This window comes from Octopus bimaculoides, chromosome 3 (assembly GCF_046866305.1).
Source record: "Octopus bimaculoides isolate indiv1 chromosome 3, ASM4686630v1, whole genome shotgun sequence".
Lineage (NCBI taxonomy): Eukaryota > Metazoa > Mollusca > Cephalopoda > Octopoda > Octopodidae > Octopus > Octopus bimaculoides.
The window spans coordinates 121,863,410-121,885,909 of NC_142930.1; the positions used below are offsets into that span (position 1 = coordinate 121,863,410).

Consider the following 22,500-nt stretch of genomic DNA (forward strand, 5'->3'; position numbering starts at 1 on the left):
TATATTATAATAATAATGATGACGATGATGATGATAATAACAATAATAATAATGATAATAATAATAATAATGATAATAATGTGGAGCCTAAAAACAGAAACAATCCCTATATTAATAGGTGCATTAGGTATGATTAAAAAAAAAACATACAGGTGCATAACCAAAACACCATGACTTACGAATATATATAACATACTGAAAATAGCACTGCTAGGCACTGCACACATCCAAAACAGTGAAAATAACCGAAACAAACCACAGCACATACCCAAGGCACACAGAGCTGTATTCAGTAGTGCAGTGAAAGCACATGATGAAAATAAGACTACTGAATAATAATAATAATAATAATAATAATAATAATAATCTTTTCTATTGTAGGCACAAGGCCTGAAATTTGGGAGGAGGGGACTAGTTGATTGAATTGAGCCCAGCGTGTCACTGGTACTTAATTTATCGACCCCCGAATATATGAAAAGCAAAGTTGAACTCGACGAAATTTGAACTCAGACCATAAAGACAGGTGAATGCCGTAAAGCATTCTTCCCAGCATGCTAATGATTCTGCCAGCTCTCTGCTTTAAAATAATAATGATAATAATAATAATAAGATGACGACAAAGGGGGAGAAGAAGAAGAAGAAGAAGAAGAAGAAGAATGACAGGGAAAATTTTTTAAAATATAAGTATTTAGAATTACAATGACATGCATATTAATTCTTAAGACATTTCAGTATTAATTAATTCATTTGAATCTGAATTTGCTAATTACTTCTGAGGGGAAGGGATTTCAGAGATACCAGAGTGATTTGACCTGGTTATGCCTCTGCAGTCAAAGCTAGTCCCAGATCAATGAATCTAAACAAGAATTGTGGCCCTTGTTTATAGAATTCAGCAAACAAGTCCCCTTATGTCATAGAATTTCTCTGAAGATGAAATACAACAGTGATAAGATGGCCCCAGATTTCAGTAGTGCATATTCAAGAACGAAAGCTTTTAGTGCTTGAAATCTCAAAGCTACAAGATAATGCATGATTAATTTAAAATGATGTGAATAAATAAGCTTTACATTTGCGAGAATGTATTTGATTTGAATATTAAAGGGTTGAGTTAGTATCTGGGACCTGAATTAAAAACAAATTTTGATGGAAGGTTTTTAATTTAGATCACTTTAACCCTTTAACATTTAAACTGGCCATATCCTGCCTAAATATTCTACTTGTTTTATGTTCAAAAGGACAGGTCACATCTCTCACACCTACCCTACAATATCATTCTACAAATAAGCAACCACAACATCAAAATCTCGAAGCTCTGAGATAATGTATGATTAATTAAGAATAATGTGAATGAAAAAATATTGCATTTGACAGAATACTCTGGATGCTGATGGATCAAACATGGAATTTGTATCATAGAACCAGGAGCAGTCTCAGCAGGTTAATATGAAGAAGGATTAGGCAAAGAAAATGCCTTATGAAAACAAAGTTTAACAAATACTGAACTATTCATTAATAACTGGGATAAGTAAATATATCCATTCTCTTTTCCTGATATGTATACTCTTACTCTTTTACTCTTTTACTTGTTTCAGCCATTTGACTGTGGCCATGCTGGAGCACCGCCTTTAGTTGAGCTAATCGACCCCGGGACTTATTCTTTGTAAGCCTAGTACTTATTCTATCGGTCTCTTTTGCCAAACCACTAAGTTACGGGGATGTAAACACACCACCATCGGTTGTCAAGCGATGCTGGGGGGTGACAAACACAGACACACAAACATATACATACACATATATATATATATATACATATATACAACGGGCTTCTTTCAGTTTCTGTCTACCAAATCCACTAACAAGGCTTTGGTCGGCCCGAGGCTTTAGTAGAAGACACTTGCCCAAGGTGCCATGCAGTGGGACTGAACCCGGAACCATGTGGTTGGTAACCAAGCTACTTACTACACAGCCACTCCTGCATCTACATTTACTCACATATAAACATTCATATATAAAGTTATATGTGCATACAATAAATTGCTTATATTTGTAGATTTACATTATTTTAATTCCTATATTTACGTCTTCTGTTGTAGCAATTATAATAACACTTTGTTGCCCTTCTGATCTTCCTGATCACATGGTTGAGAAGTAAGCGTCTCAATTACACAGCTGTGTGTGTGTGTGAGAGAGAGAGAGGGGGGTCCTTGACTGGATTGCTCTTTGATTTCAGGTCTGGATGAACAGAGCTGAACCTCGTCTAAACAATAATAACACAGTATCAACACATTTTCTAATATAACTGGTTATTTAATTTGTCAAACTGACAAGGACAAATTGAGGAACCATCTTTGGCAGCATTTGATTTAAGAAGGTTGAGGCATAAACGAAGTGTCTAAAAACATACAACCCTCTCTTTCGTTCCATCATTCCTTTCTTTTATCTCTCTCTCTCTCTCTCCTTTCCCTATATCTCTCTTACTCTCTCTCTCTCTCTCTCTCTACCTCTCTATATTACCTCCGACTTACCTCAACCCTCAAACACCCTGCTAGAATAAAAACAGTAAAAGTAAATTCTTCAATAAACTCATGCTGCAGATGTTATTGATTTCCTTAGAGTCATTATGAAATAACTCTTGGTTTAGCCTTCCTGAGGCAGTTTACAGAAAATCAATATATCTAACAAATTGCTATCAAGACAAGCTTTGAATAACTTCATCAGAGTTTCACTGTATGTTCCATTTATCTCTGTTATATTCCTAATTATACTTCCCTTCTTTCTCTCTTGTATCAAATTAAAACCAAAGTAGTTTGGTACCATTTTCAAGAATTTCCAGAACTGTTGATATGAGATTTCTAAACCTATGACCAAACCAAACTGTTATGGTTAAGATCTCTAAAGTGAGTGACATATCAGCTTTTTTTAACTTAATCCAGTCATGGTCCCTAGGACTCATAAGGCTTCGCATAATCTCCATGGCATATAAATGACTAAGATTACAACACTCCCTGCCCCTGCCCCAGAATGGGATCCCAGCCCATTCATAAGCTTCACTTCCCAGCAATTGCTGGAACTCATTTAACAGCTGATTGGATTTAGAGTAACGTAAAAATGAAGTTTTTTGCTTAAGAACACAATTCACTGCTTGGCCTAGGAATTGAAATCATGATTTTATGATTGCAAGTGAAGCACCCTAACAACTGGGCCACATGCCTTCACAGCTTTTTAAACCCTAGGAAAAAATACAAATTATATCATTCTAAAACTTTAAAGCTGCAGGAGTGGTCATACGGTAAGAAGTTTGCTTCCCAACCACATGGTTCCAGGTTCAGTCCCACTGCATGGCACTTTTAGCAAGTGTCTTCTATTATAGCCTTGGGCTGACCAAAGCCTTGTAAGTGGATTTGGTAGATGGAAACTGAAAGAAGCATATTGTATGTGTGTGTATGTGTGTCTGTGTGTGTCTTTGTGTTTGTGTTTATCTCCAGCCACTGCTTGACAACCGATGTTGGTGTGTTCATGTCCTTGTAACCCAGTGCTTTGGCCAAAGTGACTGGTAGAATGAGTACCAAGCTTTAAAAGAATAAGAACCAGGGTCAATTCATTCAACTAAAAATTCTTAAAGATGATGCAGCATGGCTACAGTCTAATGACCGAAGCGAGTAAAAGATAAAAGATAACTTCAAATAGAGACTGTATCAGTTGAAATGAAGTGAGGGTTGACTACATTAAATCTTCATCAATTAATTACAATTTCAACATTATCTAATTATCCTCTATTGCAAGTCTTGCTGTCTATTTTGTGGAGTTGGAAAAATAAGTTTGGTGGGCCTTAATTTATAACATCCTCACCGCTGTTTTTATAACATTTGCAGAAAGAGGAAAATATAACTGGATGTAGAATATTTTCTATACATACATACATACATATGATGAAAAATACCATAAACTTGGCCAAAAAAAGGCAAGCACACATACATATAATTAATGATATAAGCATAGAGATAAGCATATAACTATGGCGAATAACTTAAATCTTACCTTGTCTCGACCTGCTGTTACCAAAAACACTTCATCAAAGCTAAATGTGCAAGCAGATATTGGTGCATCATGCTGCTGTAACTGAGTCACAGATGATGATCTGCAATAGATAGATATACACAACATTATCATCATCACCATTGTTTTAATGTTCACTTTTTTATGCTTGCACGGGGTGGATGGAGTTTATTGAAAGGGATTTTTCTATGGCTGGATGCTCTTTATGTCACCAGCCTTCACCTGTTTCCAAGCAAGGTAAATAATTTCCTCGTGGCCAGACATGTTTTTGTGGAATATTGGAAATGAACGACACTGCTTGTATGATGGTGATACTCAATTACAACTACCATGTGATATGAAGACATGGTGACACAAACACACACACACATGCCTACATATACATACATACATCCATAGATCACACACACACATGTTTTTTCTATATGACAGGATTCTTTCAGTTACCATTTATGATAAAAAGATGGCAGCTTGTTCAAAAGTGATAAAACATGATGATAATAATAATAATAATAATAATAATAATAAGAATAATAAGAATAAGAAGAAGAAGAAGAAGAAGAAGAAGAAGAAGAAGAAGAAGAAGCAACAGCAGCAGTAGTAGTAGTAGTAGTAGTAGTAATAGTAGTAGTAGTAGTAATAGTAGTAGTAGTAGTAGTAGTAGTAGTAGTAGTAGTACAAGAAGAAGTAGTAGTAGTAGTACAAGAAGAAGTAGTAGTAGTAGTAGTAGTAGTAGTAGTAGTAGTAGTAGTGCAAGTAGTAGTAGTACAAGAAATAGTAGTAGGAGTAGGAGGAGTAGGAGTAGTACAAGAAGAAGAAGAAGTAGTAGTAGTAGTAGTAGTAGTAGTAGTAGTAGTTCATATTTTATATTTCACATATTTTACATAAATTCCTATCTGTATGTGTCTACAATCTTATTCATTTGGTTTTATTATAAATTTCTTTTTGATTGCATACAGACACCCACCACCACCTGTTAGCATCATTAGATATACCAAAATTATGGCTGTCACTTGACATCTCTGGTTGATACTTTGGTGCAGCTCATATAACTTAAAACAAAGGCAAACATGATGACAATGATGACGACCACAAGGAGGAGGAGGATAAAAAGAATAGTAATGATAATGATAATAACTATTTGAGCAAATTGCAATATTTTCTTTAACTCATGCTGGCAAGAAAATCATCCAGTTTTGAAATTTGGAGAAAAGCAAAATTCTCAAGCTGGAACCATGCAAAAAAACACACCAATGTGATAGCTTTATGTGGTCACTTAATTCTGCTAGAAATAACATTCAAATCTTACACAAAATCACCTAGAAATATCTTCAAAAATGAAGGACATATTACACTGGACAACGTGGTTGCAGATATTTGTACATTAGTATATTTTTACATTTAGTATGTGTCGAAACGAAAGAAAGGAAAATAGTGCTGTGGAATGCTGAAGGTACAGGGATTTCGGCAAAATTAAAGCTTGTTTGGAGAACTAAGAATACAATAACAGCAAAAATATTTTTTTTAAACTGTACATTATTCATGCAAATCCTGGACATTAGATGCTGAAATAAGAAATAAAATCATGGCTTTTGAAATGAAATTTTATAGAAAGAGGCTTTGAATTTCTTCTGTATGACATTGAACTCATGACTGTGTCAGGAAATAAATTTTTGGCAATGCTATGGACAAAGAAACTGTTCTGACAATTGTTAAAAGGTGGAAAACAAATTGACTTGGCCATATAATGTGATTTTATGACTTCCAACTTCTAGTCTTGCATGGAGATAGCCTTAACGAAAGAAGAATAGAAAGACAGCAAAAGGGATAGTTGAGCAACATCAAAGAATGACAAAGGAGGAAGATGATGGAAAAACATTATGTTGACTAATGAACAAAAGAGATGAAAGGAGGAGGCAGTGTGTATTGCTAAGTATGCACCTACAAAGGCTGTGAGCTGGCAGACTTGTTAACATGTCAGAGCATGTCTTCCGGTTCTTTACATTCTGAGTTCAAATCCTGCCAAGATCAACTTTGCCTTTCATTCTTTCAATGTCAATAAAATAAAGTTATATATTCTACCTACCATAATTCCCTGTTCGAAGCCAGAGGCAGATAGAGAAAAATCCTAGTTTGATAGCATCAAGGAGTGGACAGGTCACAACCCAGCGAACTGGCTGTGCATGACAGAGAACAGAGGCCAGTGGCAACAGTTGACTATAAAAGCAACAAGAGTGGCACCCTGAAGACTGGCTACATCAGTTAAAGGGTCTTTATGATGATAATTAAGTACTGGGGTTGATGTAATCAACTCATCCCCTCCCCTCAAAAAATTGCCAGCCTTGAACCCTGACATGGACGGACACCCCATTTAGAGGTAACGTTGTGATACTGGTCACTTATACACCATAAAAATTGTGTAGCTGGTTTTATAATTCATAGGGCTCAGGGAAAATGTTTTAAAAAATGTACTTACAGCCACCCAAATCTATGAATTTTAATATATTAACACACACATGCTTGTGTGTATATGCATTCGATGTATATATCATACCTTGATACTGTGTGGACTAAGATCCCCATTGATAGGCCGTTGGTATTTATAGAGTGTTAAACACTTTCGGTATGCAAATTAGGGACTCCTTCATAGAGTAACTGCTGCATTTGATGAGTATATAAACAGTTTGGCTGATTGTTTCTCTGGAGACTGTCAAAATAATGTACATGCCTCTGACGAGAACCCAATAAGGTTCCATTACTATTTTTTTTCACTCTGCAGAGAAATGGCTAAAATTTGCCCTTTTTATAATTATACCATATGTTACATATATATGTGAAAAAATAATAAGGTACTCAGATATCTGGATGATTGTACATTTTCAGATTTTTATTAATATGCCACATGTTTTATAAATATTAGCATGTTTTATAAATATTTATAAAACATGTGACATATTAATAAAAATCTGTAAATGTACAACCATCCAGATATCTGAGTACCTTATCATTTTTTCTAATATATAACTCCAAACCTTCCAACATATGTATATATATATATATATATATATATATATATATATATATATATATATATATATATATATGTGCAACAACAACATAGGTAAACAATCTTATATTTTGTTTTCAGAAGCATTGAATGTGTATCGTAATGTACAAACAAGAAGGTGATATTTTGAAGCCAGTATAGCCATGCAAACAGCAGAATACCCAATCTTTCTGCTGCTTTCATGGCCATACTGCAATCAAAATATTACCTTCTTATCTATATAATTGTAGGAAATGGATTTGGTATTAAACTAATTATATGTATCTGTCTAAATTTTCTATTTTATATATATATAGACATATATATATACATATATATATTTGGTGTTAGGAAGGGCATCCAGCTATAGAAACTATGCCAAAACAGACATAGAACCCAGGCAGCTCTTCAGCTGGCCAGCCCCTATCAAACCATCAAATCCATACCAGCATGGAAAATGGATGTTAAATGATGATGATGTGTAAGTATATGTACGTATGTGCAACTAAACATTTCCCACACTGTTTCTCAAAGATGGGCCTTTGCACCTGAAATATAAAGGTTTTGTGAGACGTTATGCATTGTCAGAAGCTTTCCTATTTTCCCTTCTTTGATATTATAATGCTTCAACCGAACTACAATGCTCTCATATATATATATATATATATATATATATATATATATATATATATATATATATATATATATATATATATATATATATATATATATATATATATATATATATATATATATATATATATATATATATATATATATATATATATATATATATATATATATATATATATATATATATATATATATATATATATATATATATATATATATATATATATAGGCGCAGGAGTGGCTGTGTGGTAAGTAGCTTGCTTACTAACCACATGATTCTGGGTTCATTCCCACTGCGTGGCATCTTGGGCAAGTGTCTTCTACTATAACCTCGGGCCAACCAAAGCCTTGTGAGTGGATTTGGTAGATGGAAACTGAAAGAAGCCTGTTGTATATATATATATATATATATATATATATATATATATATATATATATTTATATATGTATGTGTGTGTATATGTTTGTGTGTCTGTGCTTGTCCCCTGAACATCGCTTGACAACAGATGATGGTGTGTTTACGTCCCCGTAATTTAGTGGTTCAGCAAAAGAGACCGATAGCATAAGTACTAGGCTTACAAAGAATAAGTCCTGGGGTCAATTTGCTCAACTAAAGGCGGTGCTCCAGCATGACCACAGTCAAAATGACTGAAACAAGTAAAAGAGAGTAAATATATATATATATATATATATATATATATATATATATATAATAAAGTAAAGTTGTGGAATACCGTACGAGTGGAAATATATATGAAAGAAGGTTTGAAAATGCACTTATTTATTTAAAGATATTTATTTTAAAGATATTTATTTAAAGAGATTTATATATATATATATATATATATATATATATATATATATATATACACATACATACACACATACATATCTATTACCTCTTGTATATATATATATATATATATGTATATATATATGTCTCAATTACCTCTTGACTGTCTCTTGTGTATGCGAGTGCTATGGTTCACAGACTCATATTTCACAATCACATACACCAACACACAAACATATGTAAACACACACACATGCATACACATATGTATGCACAAAGAGACAAAGACAAACATATATACTTCAATATAATTCTGTCACATACAAATACACACACACTTTTCTTTTATAATCTTGATTTCATAGGTGAGAAACAGCCTAAACGTGCTAATGTTTTAACGAAGGAATAGATGCCAATTCGTTAGTTGGAAATATCTTAAATTTGTCATCGTTCCAATATTTCAACAAGACTATAGTCTATACTCACCAGCTGTCTTAGACACAGCAGTAACCTATGGTTTCCGTAAGCTGTTGTAAAAGTCGTTATTTTTTGTTCTATAGTGCTTAACCCATAAGCATTCAGATTTCTCAGTCAAATGTAATATTCATTTATTCACGGTTTTGAATTAATCATGTATTATCTCATAGCTTTGAGATTTCAATGGTGTGATTGTTTATTTTGAGAATAATATTGTAGGATAAGTGTGTGCCCAGCACCGCCTTCCTGGCACTTGTGCCGGTGGCACGTGTAAAGACATTCGAGCGAGATTGTTGCCAGTGCCACTGGACTGGCTCCTGTGCAGGTGGCACGTACAATACACCATTTTGAGCATGGCTGTTGCTAGTACCGCTTGACTGGCCTTCGTGCCGGTGGCACGTAAAAGCACCCACTACACTCTCGGAGTGGTTGGCATTAGGAAGGGCATCCAGCAGTAGAAACTCTGCCAAATCAGATTGGAGCCTGGTGTAGCCATCTGGTTCACCAGTCCTAAGTCAAATTGTCCAACCCATGCTAGCATGGAAAGCGGACGTTAAACGATGATGATGATGATGATGATGATGATGAAGTGTGATGGGCTAGATCTGTTTAAAGATCTAGTTTAAAGATAAAGCAAGTAGATTATTCTGGCTGGATGTGGCCGGTTTAAATGCTAAAGAGTTAACCCTTTAGAATTCAGATTTTTCTGTCAAATGCAATGCTTTTTCATTCAGGTTGTTTTCAATTAATCATGCATTATCTTGAGGCTTCAAGATTTTAATGATGTAGTTACTCTCTCTTTTTACTCTTTTACTTGTTTCAGTCATTTGACTGCAGCCATGCTGGAGCACCGCCTTTAGTCGAGCAAATCGACTCCGAGACTTATTCTTTGTAAGCCTAGTACTTATTCTATCGGTCTCTTTTGCCGAACTGCTAAGTTACAAGGACGTAAACACACCAGCACCGGTTGTCAAGTGATGTTGGGGGGACAAACACAGACACACACATATATATATATATATATACATATACACGACGGGTTTCTTTCAGTTTCCGCCTACCAAATCCGCTCACAAGGCTTTGGTCGGCCCGAGGCTATAGTAGAAGACACTTGCCCAAAGTGCCATGCAGTGGGATTGAACCCAGAACCATGTGGTTGGTAAGCAAGCTACTTGCTAGTATTATAGATACTTCTTTCAAAATTACTATTTTGTTTTGTTGTGTCTGGGGAGAGTCATTCTCTTTTAGTGCCTTATAATTTAACACACTCACCAGTAAAATTTCCATTCATTTACTTATTTATTTTTTCCTAAAAATTTTCATTGCGTCTTGCAACCTTTTCAACAGTCGTTGTGTTAAATAACAAGGAACTAAAAGAGAATGACTCTCTCCAGACACAACAAAATATGCTTCAACACATGAACTCACACAAAGAATCTTACAAACCAAATCCAAAAACGAATTCCTATTTGGTTTTTCACTCATTAATTTGTGTTAAGCTGAACTACGCAAAATGCAAGAGAAAGAAACTGAGCTGTTTCTTGCGATAAATACATCCAAACTAACATTGTTTCCATGGATCCTTAAAATACTCCTGTGTGTCCCCAATTTACTATTTTGCTTGTACGGACCCCCAAGAGTCATATGAACCCCAGTTGAAATCCACTGATATAAACTGTCAACTCTTTTGACCAGGGAGTTTTCTCATGTATCAACTCAGCAAATTGAAAGCCTTTTGTGTCAACATGACATTTCCATATTTAAAACACAGTTATAATATGTGTAATGAAAGGATCTTTTCATTGATCACTAAAGGTGCTTAATTCTCTTTTTTTTTTACTGTTTCCTAGGAGTTTTTTTTTTTTTTTCCTGTTTACTATTCTAACGATATTATTAGCTTTATTAATTGCATCTGCCATGCATTTTCATAATTTTAAATCTTTTATCAATGATTCATGACAAGATATTTCCTTTCAATAACAATTTTGAGGATACGGTATTCAGTTTGACAGACTGTTCTCTATAATTTGATGCCAAAAGTTAACACATTCTTCATCACAAAGGGATAAAATTCTGAATAAAAAGATCAAAAATTCAGTTTATTCAATAATATCATTTCTAATTCAAAAGCCAATATCCAATTCAGAATGGCTGAATCCATTAAAAATGTCATAATGTATTTCAGTGTTTAGTAGTTACGTAGAATGGTGGGGCTGGCAGAATCATTAGAGCATCAGACAAAATGCCTGGTAGTATATCTTCTGGCTCTTTATATTTTGAGTTCAAATCCCACCAAGGTCAATTTTGACTTACATCTTTCTGTAAGTTAATAAAATTAAGTATTGGTTAAGCATTAGGATCAATTTAATTGATTAAACCTTCTCTAAGTTTTCTGGCTTTGTGTCTAAGATAGAAACAATTATTTGACAGAATTGTTATAATGCTGGGAAAGATCTTGATCAAAGATCTGATCAGTGCCAAGAGTTAAACAACAACAACAGCAGCTAATATCCATTTCCATTTTCAGTAATCCCTAACTTCATAAACCTTGGAGTTGTTCCTGAAATTCCACATAGGCTTTCAGCTAACCAACAAATGAGTGAGCCTCAATGTGGTTACTAAATTTGCAAATCAGAACAAAAGATCAAAATTGAAGAATTCTTACTAAACTTTCCATAGGCGCAGGAGTGGTTGTGTGGTAAGTAGCTTGCTTGTAAACCACATGGTTCTGGGTTCAATCCCACTGCGTGGCACCTTGGGCAAGTGTCTTCTACTATAGCCTCGAGCCGACCAAAGCCTCGTGAGTGGATTTGCTAGATGGAAACTTAAAGAAGCCCGTCATATATATGTATGTATATATATGTGTGTATGTGTGTGTATATGTTTGTCCCTCCAACATCGCTTGACAACCGATGTTGGTGTGTTTATGTTTCCGTAACCTAGCAGTTCAGCAAAAGAGACCAATAGAATAAGTACTAAGCTTCCAAAGAATAAGTCCTGGGGTCGATTTGCTCGACTAAAAGGTGGTGCTCCAGCATGGCCACAGTCAAATGACTGAAACAAGTAAAAGAGTAAAAGAGTAAACTGGCTAAAATTTGTTATTTCCAACATAATGAATTTACCATACTCTGAAAGTTATACATACAACAAAAAAGAAAAAAAACATTCAGTTAGTCATCAATATTAAAACTGCATTAACAACAACCAGCTTGCTCTTGTGTATTTTGTTGTGGGCACTCCGTCGCTTACGATGTCGAGGGTTCCAGTTGATCCGATCAACGGAACAGCCTGCTCGTGAAATTAACGTGCAAGTGGCTGAGCACTCCACAGACACGTGTACCCTTAACGTAGTTCTCGGGGAGATTCAGCGTGACACAGTGTGACAAGGCTGACCCTTTGAATTACAGGCACTACAGAAACAGGAAATAAGAGTGAGAGAAAGTTGTGGTGGAAGAATACAGCAGGGTTCGCCACCATCCCCTGCTGGAGCCTTGTGGAGCTTTAGGTGTTTTCGCTCAATAAACTCTCACAACGCCCGGTCTGGGAATCGAAACTGCGATCCTATGACCGCGAGTCCGCTGCCCTAACCACTGGTCCATTGCGCTTCCACCTTGTGTATTTTACACATACGATATTGAAGACATGTAAATGTCACATGTGTTTTGCATGTGAACAGATGAATATATCATATCATGTGTTCTGCAAATGACTGTAGATGATGTTTGATGCATATATTCTACTTTTTTCTTTTTGTTTTGTTTGTTGTTTTTTTTGACAACCAATCAAAATCTTAATGATTACTCCTATGTCAATGTGTTTTGAAATATTTTTGCTGATGTACTGTCATTTGCTTTCCTTATTCAGCTTTTTGAATAATTAAATAATTAGCCACTTAAAACTCAGCAAAACAGTTCAAGATCAAAATGTATCAACTTGTAGTAAATTTTCTTCATTTTTAAATACAAGCATTCAACAATATTTTCTCTCTCACATACACATGCATATGCATACAGCGCCTGCACACAGACACACACATACATACACATCAGACATCTACTACTGCAGCCTAAGAAAGAAGAAGAAAAATTAACAAATCCCAGTATGAGCATTAAACTTACAAATTTATTACTTTCTAGGTGACAATGCTACTAATTGCATTAAGTGAACTCTGAAAACATTGACTATTGAAACAGCAAGCATAAACAACATTTTTATTGAATGAACTTAATGATCTTGTAAGATCTCAAAACCAATGAAAATCACTAACAATTTAACAGCTACTTAACTACTAATGGATAGCCTGCCCAAACAAATATCTAAAAGTCCAGTACTCGTGATTCTACCTAACCACCAAACCATTTTCATTCCTCTACCCTGCTTCACTCTCCTTGTGCCTTGATGGTATGTTCTGATACCTCATTTTCACTATCGTTTCTCCCTTTTCATCTCGGGTAACCATATATCTTCTCTACAGTAAGACATCTGCTCTTGTCCCCACTATCATGCTTTAACTGCTTTGTACCTGGCATAAAGCATTCTGCCCCAACACTGTACTCTTGCTCTATCAAAGAATGTGTTTTGGCAAGTAACACAGGGATTTTATGAATGCTAGCACCACATTAAAAAAAAAAAAGGGATCCCAGTACACTCTTTTAAGTGATTGGTGTTATGAAGGGCATCCAGCTATAGGGGTCTTACCAAAGCAAACACTGAAGCCCAATGCAGCCCTCAAGCTAGTTGGATGCTGTTAAACCAGCCAACTCATGCTAACATGGATTATTGATATTAAATGATGATAATGATGATGATGATAATGATGATGATAATGATGATGCACAAACACAAATGCATGCACACACTCACACACACATCTATAAGTATAAAACACAAAAAGGAATGGAGAATTATATATATATTTTTGTTTCATAATTCATAATCCATAATTTGCTTATGTACGTTTCAGATGAGTTAGCGTTGCATAAAACAATGATGTGTCCATCACTCCCAAATGAGATTGAAGGTAAGTTATCTCATCTGTCCATGACTCTGAGTGTATATATATTCTGCCATGCTATTTCAACCACCAGAAAATATATAAAACATATACATTAAGTATATGTAGTTAATAATATATACATACATATGTTATGTATGTATACATATGTGTGTGTATATATATATATATATATATATATATATATATATATATATATATATATATTTAAACATACATAGTGAGAAATATATACCAGCATAGCTGGTATATATTTTTTAATACCCTAAATTTATGTATATTTACCTATATTGGTAAAGCTTGCTGGCCAATTATTATTATTATTATTTTTAATAATAATATCTTATTTTCTAAGTATTTAAACATACATGTGTGTGTGTGTGTGTGTGTGTGTGTGTATGTGTGTGTGTGTGTGTGTGTATATATATATATATATATATATATATACTTACATATGATGAAGATGATGGATTAATGATGAATATTCACTTGCTCAACTGACCAACCTACTCATAAATTAAACATCTAAGTACTCTACAGACCAGACATGCATTCCCTTAACTTGATTGCCAAGCTGAATCAGCATGGAATGATATGTGACAAGGGTGGAATATTTACTTACTGGTACCATCCAATTGGCACTCTTCCAGCTTGTTTGCGTTTCCCTAATTTTGCTGGTGAGACTTGGCTTGATTCAGTGCTGTGGGCAAAAAGATTTACAATTAAGATGTTTTATAGTGGGATCAAACATGGTAACTCATGATTGATAAGAGAAATTTTTCCCCACTTGATCATGCTTTTCCCACTAAATGTACATTAGGGTTATGACTTTTTCACAACCTAATAACCCTATACTGTAATTCGATGAATAATATCATAAAAGTCAGGAAACTAACATTTATTTTGCTCTATTTCAAAAGAATGTCACCCCCAATTTCAGAAATTAATCACCACTTTTGGACCCAAGTTTTTACCAAAGTTGGTGTGCTGACCCAATGCAATTCAGAAATAGTATATCTGAAATTTCAGCTTTCTAGTTGAAGTAGTTTCAAAGTCATGGGCTTTTAAAACTATAATCACTAGGTGGCACTAGATTCCTACTTCAGTATTTCCTCTGCATGAATCCTTGTAAACGCAAGAGAGATGCAGAAGAAAAGTGTATTTATACATTTTTAAGATTACTGAATTGAAATTGCTCTTTGCAAAGGTTCAAAACTAGGCTATTTTAAGACAGATACCACTACAAACATTCAATAACATACAAAATTAAAAACAATAAACGTTTTTAACTTTATAGGTTTAATTCTAATTTTAAATAACTGTATTAGAAAAAAGGTGCTGAATGTTAGCAAATTTTTAAACATAAGAATTAATGTTTTGTTAGATAAAATAAATCGAAGCTGAATTTTTTCTTTTTTACAAACATCATAAAGATCTTGAAGATACTTGGTTGCCCATTCTGTACTCTGATTTTTCTGGGAATTTCCAGTTTTGATGGATCTCAACTCCAAAAGTTTTTATGGAGTTCAATGCTTTTCTATGAACCTGTTCCAAGGAACAGGTAGTGACCAATAATTTGAAGTTTCATTGGTATCCTGCTGTTGTTTTCCAAAGAATGCTCTTCTAGAGAAACAGGTCTTCTTTTCTTATGTGAGTCTTGAAATTGCACGAGATTCTTCATCCCAATTTTTTTGTTTATTTGAGTGACACAAGCACTTATCTTATGAGACATTATGTTACATACTCTAGTTGGATAAGCCTACTATTTTGAAAAAACAGTTAATATAGTGAGAGGTTTTAGTGTCATAGAAATAAAAAGGAGACGAAGAGGATATTTCCTAAAGTAGGGCCTAAGAAGTAACAAATTAGAAACTCAATAACTCCTAAACTACTTAAACTTGAAAACTGAAATTTGAGATATACAGCTTCTGCATTGCATTAAGTCAGCAGACCAAGTTTGGTAAAAACTTGAGTAGGCGTTATGAAACCCCAACCCTCACCCACCTAGAATTTTGCATGACTTGGGTTAAAAATGGTATTAGATTTCTTCAGTTGAGGTGACGTTTTTTTAAAAATACTTAAAATAAGGGTTATTTTCCCCACTTATATGAAATTGTTCATCGACTTATGATACATATATGATATATATATATATATATATATATATATATATATCATATGTATATATAAATATATACATATATCATATGTATATATATATATATATATATATATATATATATATATATATATATATATATACACGCACAAACACATATATTACGCATTTGTTATTCATCGTAAACAATTATTCACCAAATCCGTGTGTGTGCGCATGTATGTGTGTTTGTATTTTCACACAAACACACAAATATACATTGCAATGCCTGTGAGCACATACGACAAAATAATAATTTTTTAATACAGTTCTATATTTAAGAAATGAGGAATTATGTACATTATTTACATTTGACAGATATTTGTCCACATCTTGTTTGTTGTTAACACGTTTCGGCTGATATACCTTCCAGCCTTCATCAGGTGTCTTGGGAAAATTTTGAACCTGGATTCTAATTCCTAAGGTATTTTTTGATGTTGTTGGTATTATTATTATTGTCATTATTATTATTATTATTATTATTATTATTCAGGTCACTGCCTGGAATCAAACTCAGAATCTTGGGGGTTTGTGTCCCACAGATTGGCTTCATCTTTTTCTATTCTGAGGGTTTTTAACCCAATATTTACAGCTTTGTGTGCTTCAAGATGAATTATTCCAATATAATATATATATCATATAATATATACATATCATATAATATATATATCATCAGACTGAGGACTGGCAAGCCAGGAGACTGAACCAGGCTCCAATCTGATCTGGCAAGGTTTCTACAGCTGGATGCCTCTCCTAATGCAAACCACTCCAAGAGTGTAGTGACTGCTTTTTATGTGCCACTGGTATGGGGGCCAGTCAGGCGGTACTGGCATCGACTACGCCTGAACGGTGCTTTCTATGTGCCACCAGCATGGGAGTCAGTCAGGTGGCACTGGCATCAACCATGTTCGTATGGTGCTTTTAACATGCCACTGGCATGAGAGCCAGTCCGGTGGGACTAGCATTGACCATTCTCAAATGGTGCTTTTTCCGTGCCACTGGCATGGTGCCACTCAGGCGGTACTGGCATTGGCCATGACAAGGATTTCACTTGACTCAACAGGTCTTCTCAAAATATATATGTATATATATTATGTAGGTAGGGATTCTCTGTCGGAAGAATTTTTAATAGGAAATTTCTTACATGTTTATCTAACACATACAATTTTGTGATTCCTATTAGCAAATGAAACATGTGTAATGGTGAATAAATAATACCAAAAACTTTTACAGATACCTGTTTTGTTATATATGAATACAAATATTAACAATTGCAGCATGGAAGATGCTTATAAACCATTTAACCCCCCCCCCCCCCCGTTAGATTCACTTCAACATTTAAATTTAATTTGTGTCAAAATATTTTCGTCGCTTTGGAACCGCAACCTGTTCACTGCCAAAACTTCATGCTGCATCTCAAAACGGGTATCTGGAAAAGCTTTGTCAGTGAACAGATTGCGGTTTCAAAGCAACAAAAATATTTTGAAACAAATTAAATTTAAATGTTGAAGTGAATCTAACTATTTTTTTGTGTGGTTTTAAATGGCTTATAAACACCTTCCACACTGAAATTGTTTTTGTTTCAACATCATCATCATCATCATCGTTTAACGTCCGCCTTCCATGCTAGCATGGGTTGGACGATTTGACTGAGGACTGGTGAAACCGGATGGCAACACCAGGCTCCAATCTAATTTGGCAGAGTTTCTACAGCTGGATGTCCTTCCTAACGCCAACCACTCAGAGAGTGTAGTGGGTGCTTTTACGTGTCACCCGCACGAAAACGGCCACGCTCGAAATGGTGTCTTTTATGTGCCACCCGCACAAGAGCCAGTCCAGGGGCACCGACAACGATCTCGCTCGAAAAACCTCATGTGTCACTCGCACAAGAGCCAGTCCATGGGCACTGGCAACGATCTCGCACGAAAGATATCATGTGTCGCCCGCACAAGAGCCAGTCCAGGGGCACTGGCAAAGATCCCGCTCGAAAGATTTCATGTGTCGCCCGCACATGGGCCAGTCCGGGGGCACTGGCAAACGATCCCGCTCGAAAAAAAAAAAAAAAAAAAGCCTCATGTGTCACCCGCACAAGAGCCAGTCCAGGGGCACTGGCAACGATCCCGCTCGAAAGACCCCATGTTTCGCCCGCACACGAGCCAGCCCGGGGTCACCGGCAACGACCTCACTCGAAAAACCTCATGTGTCACCCGCAAGCCGGCCCAGGGGCACCGGCAACGATCTCGCTCAAAAGATTTCATGTGTCGCCCGCACATGAGCCAGTCCAGGGGCACTGGCAACGATCCCGCTCGAAAGATTTCATGTGTCACCCGCACGATCTCATATCAAGTCACTTGCTATGCAAGTACATCTCCATAATATATAAGTATTAATCTGTACAAATGTTTGTTTTTAATAAGAGAAGTTATAAATAAAAACATTAAACTGATGGATTACTCAATATTACTTAGTAGAGTACATAGTTATTAACTTCAGGTTCAGATGATAGCAAGCAAGCCAAAACTTCAAAGTTACTATCAATCTTTCCATTGTAAATATCACTTTCTCCCTCTCCTTCCCTCTCTCTCTCTCTCTCTCTCCACATACATAAGCGTATATGAATGTGTGTGTATATGCATATGTCTGTGCGTGTATCTATCTATTTGTGTGTGTATGCTTGTGTGTGTCTTTGTGTGTGCATTTGTGTGTGTGTATATGTGTGAGTATGCATCTATCTATCTACTTGTGTGTGTGTCTGTGTGTGTATCTATTTATCTATGTGTGCATGCATGCATGTCTGTCTGTGTGTATCTATCTATTTGTGTGTGTATCTATCTATCTGTGTGTGTGTATGTTTGAGTGTGTGTCTCTGTGTGTGTATAAGTGTATGTCTGTTTGTGTGTGTGTGTGTTTTTGTGTGAGTGTGTATCTATCTATCTATTTATTTCTCTGTGTGTGTGTCTGTGTGCATATCTGTCTATCTATCTATCTGTGTGAATGTATGTGTTTCTGTGCACACACATGTCTGTCTGTGTGTGTATCTATCTATCTATCTATTTGTATGTGTATATGCTTGAGTATGCGTGTGTGTATCTGTGTGCATGTATGTTTTTGTGTTTGTGTGTGTGTGTGTGTGTGCATGCACGCATGTCTGTCTGTGTGTGTATCTATCTATTTGTGTGTGTATCTATCTGTGTGTGTGTATGTGTGCTTTTGTGTGTGTGTATGTGTGCGTACGTGCGTGTGTATCTATCTATCGATTTATGTGTGTGTTTGTGCATATGTGTGTGTCTGTGTCTATGTGTGTATCTACCTATCAGTGTGTGTGTGTGTGTGCAAACAGGGAGATATTGATATTTTTTATTCTTTTACTTGTTTCAGTCATTTGACTGCGGCCATGCTGGAGCACCACCTTTAGTTAAACAAATCGATCCCCAGGACTTAATCTTTGTAAGCCTAGCACCTATCCTAACAGTCGCTTTTGCTGAACCGCTAAGTTACAAGGACGTAAACACACCAACATCGGTTGTCAAGTGATGGTGACACACAAATACATAGATACATATATATCTATATATATATATATATATATACGCAACGGGCTTCTTTCAGTTTTTGTCTACCAATTCTGTAGTAGAAGACACTTGCCCAAGGTGCCACACAGTAGTACTGAACCTAGAACCATGTGGTTGGGAAGTAAGCTTCTTACCACACAGCCACAAAAAAGTCTATACTCTTTCACATTACATACTTAGACATGAACACATATGCTGTAAACACACATATATACAGGCATACATACAAAGCTTCATACACATATACACACCACATGCATGCTACACATACACATATACATGCAAACATGTACAATATGCTACACATAAAACATACACACAGAGGCACACACATACATATATCCATACACACATACATGTACCATATATACACACATCTCAACAGACATGCAATACATATAAACATACAAACAGCCTGCACAAACATATATACACATGCACACATGTCCTACACACATGTACATGCATACAAGTATATACATGCACACACATATACATACATACAAGCATACTTACACACATACATACGAACGTGTACATCCATACAAGCATACATATGCACACATACATATACATACGCATACTTAGACACATATGCACATACATACACACATACATACATATATATATATATATATATATATATATATATATATATATATACATGCATACATACATACATATATACATACATATGTACATATACATACATATGTACATACACATACATACGTATATACATACATGCATACACACATACATACATATATACATACAGGCATGCATACATATATACATATATATACACACGCATATATACATGCATGCATATATATATACATAGAGATATATGCACATACACAAGCTATACATACATACATACACATACGCATATACATACATATACACACATATGCATATACATATACACATACATGCATGCGTGCATACATACATATATACATGCATATATACATATATACATACAGATATATGCACACACACAAGCTATACATACATACACATATGCATATACATATACATGCATACATATATATACATACATATATACATGCATATATATACATGCATACATACATATATACATACAGATATATGCACACACACAAGCTATACATACATACACATATGCATACACATATACACATACATGCATACATACATATATATACATATGTACATATATATATGCATACATACATCTATACACACACACAAGCTATATATACATACACACATATACATATACATGCATATATACATACAAAAAAACACACATGCACACACACACACTCACACAGACACACAAACCATACACACACACACATTCAACATTTCTGCCTCAACTGAGGCGGAATCTTTCCCATTGTTAAGCTTCAAAATATTAATGGGGGGGGGGTTCTTTGCAGGATCCAATTTTATAATTGGTTCACAGTCCTCTGCTCCAAGCAGATCTTCTAAATTCAAAAACCCACCATTTAGAATCTCATGCCAATTAAAGATGAATGTGGACAAGAAAAAAGATATCGGTGGTGGTCGTGGTAGTACTGGTGGTCCTTGTTGTCATCGTCATGGCGAAGTGTGATGGTGGAGGTGGGGATGTTTGTTGGCTTTTCGTATTTATTTTTGTTGAGTTTAGTTTTTTAGGTTTTCATTATTTTTTTTTTGTGTGAATTTAGTTAAATTTTATTGGTTTCATTTTATTTTCCAAAATAGGGGAAGAATTCGACTCAAAAGGTGAAACCTATGTGTGTGATTGTGTATGTGTATATGTATATATGTATGCATACATGTATGTGTAATTGCATACATATTTGTATAAATATGTACACACATAAATGATATATATATATATATATATATATGAATACATGCATATGTGTGTGTATGTAGTATACATATATATGCATGTGTGAATACATATATATGTGTGTGGGTGTGTATGTATATATATATATATGTGTGTGTGTGTGTGTGTGAATACATGTATATATGTTTGGTTGTGTATATATATGTACACATGTGTGTGTATGTGTATATTTATATATACCTATATATATATGAAATACACGTATGTGTGTGTGTGTATATATATATATATACACACACTCATTATACTTATATATGTACAGATATATATATATATATATATATATATACTAGCAGAGCCACCCAGCGTTGCCTGGGAATGAAATTGTTGCTTATTGGTACTTGGAAACTTTTACGATAATTAAAATGGGGCTTAAATGAAAAAAATTCACACAGCGAATATACCACGTTATTGTTTCACTGTTATATACACAGATATACGTTGGTGCATGTCAGTCGAAAAGTGAAAGTGTAATAGTAATACTTACTTTAACACTCAATGGTTTTACACTTTTGTATATGTCATGTACATACTATTCATGTAAGTGCTTCTTCATATATTATGTTTTCTGTCTTGCCATGTTTATCACTGAGAATGTAGAGGCTCTTTTCATCTTCGACTCTAGAACATCCAACATACAGCTGACCATGTGAGAAGCAAGGTTGAAGGAGGTTAAGTCCCACCACCTTTAGAGATTGACCTTGTGCTTTGTTGATAGACATTGCAAAGGTAAGTTTGACCGGAAACTGCAGTCTCTTGAACAGAAGTACAAAACCGTACTTCTGTTAGTAAATGATCAAATTACTTACATCAGTAAATGTGAACTTGTTAGCGATTGAAAACGTAAACTTTTATTGAGA

At 34.9% G+C, this 22,500-nt stretch overlaps 1 protein-coding gene across 5 annotated transcripts in view; it reads right to left on the reverse strand.

The window, feature by feature from the left end:
- The window catches only part of LOC106875605 (telomerase protein component 1), a 215,491-nt gene that overhangs the window by 36,666 nt on the left and 156,325 nt on the right, over positions 1-22,500 (reverse strand). For 3 of the 5 annotated variants that reach the window (XM_089349530.1, XM_089349531.1, XM_089349532.1), the window contains exons 46-47: positions 14,642-14,719; positions 4,039-4,138 (exon numbers count right to left, since the gene is read on the reverse strand). In XM_089349530.1, the coding sequence (XP_089205656.1) occupies positions 4,039-4,138; positions 14,642-14,719 (178 nt within the window). The remainder of the gene's footprint in view (positions 1-4,038; positions 4,139-14,641; positions 14,720-22,500) is intronic. The other 2 variants (XM_089349533.1, XM_089349534.1) reach the window with 1 other exon arrangement.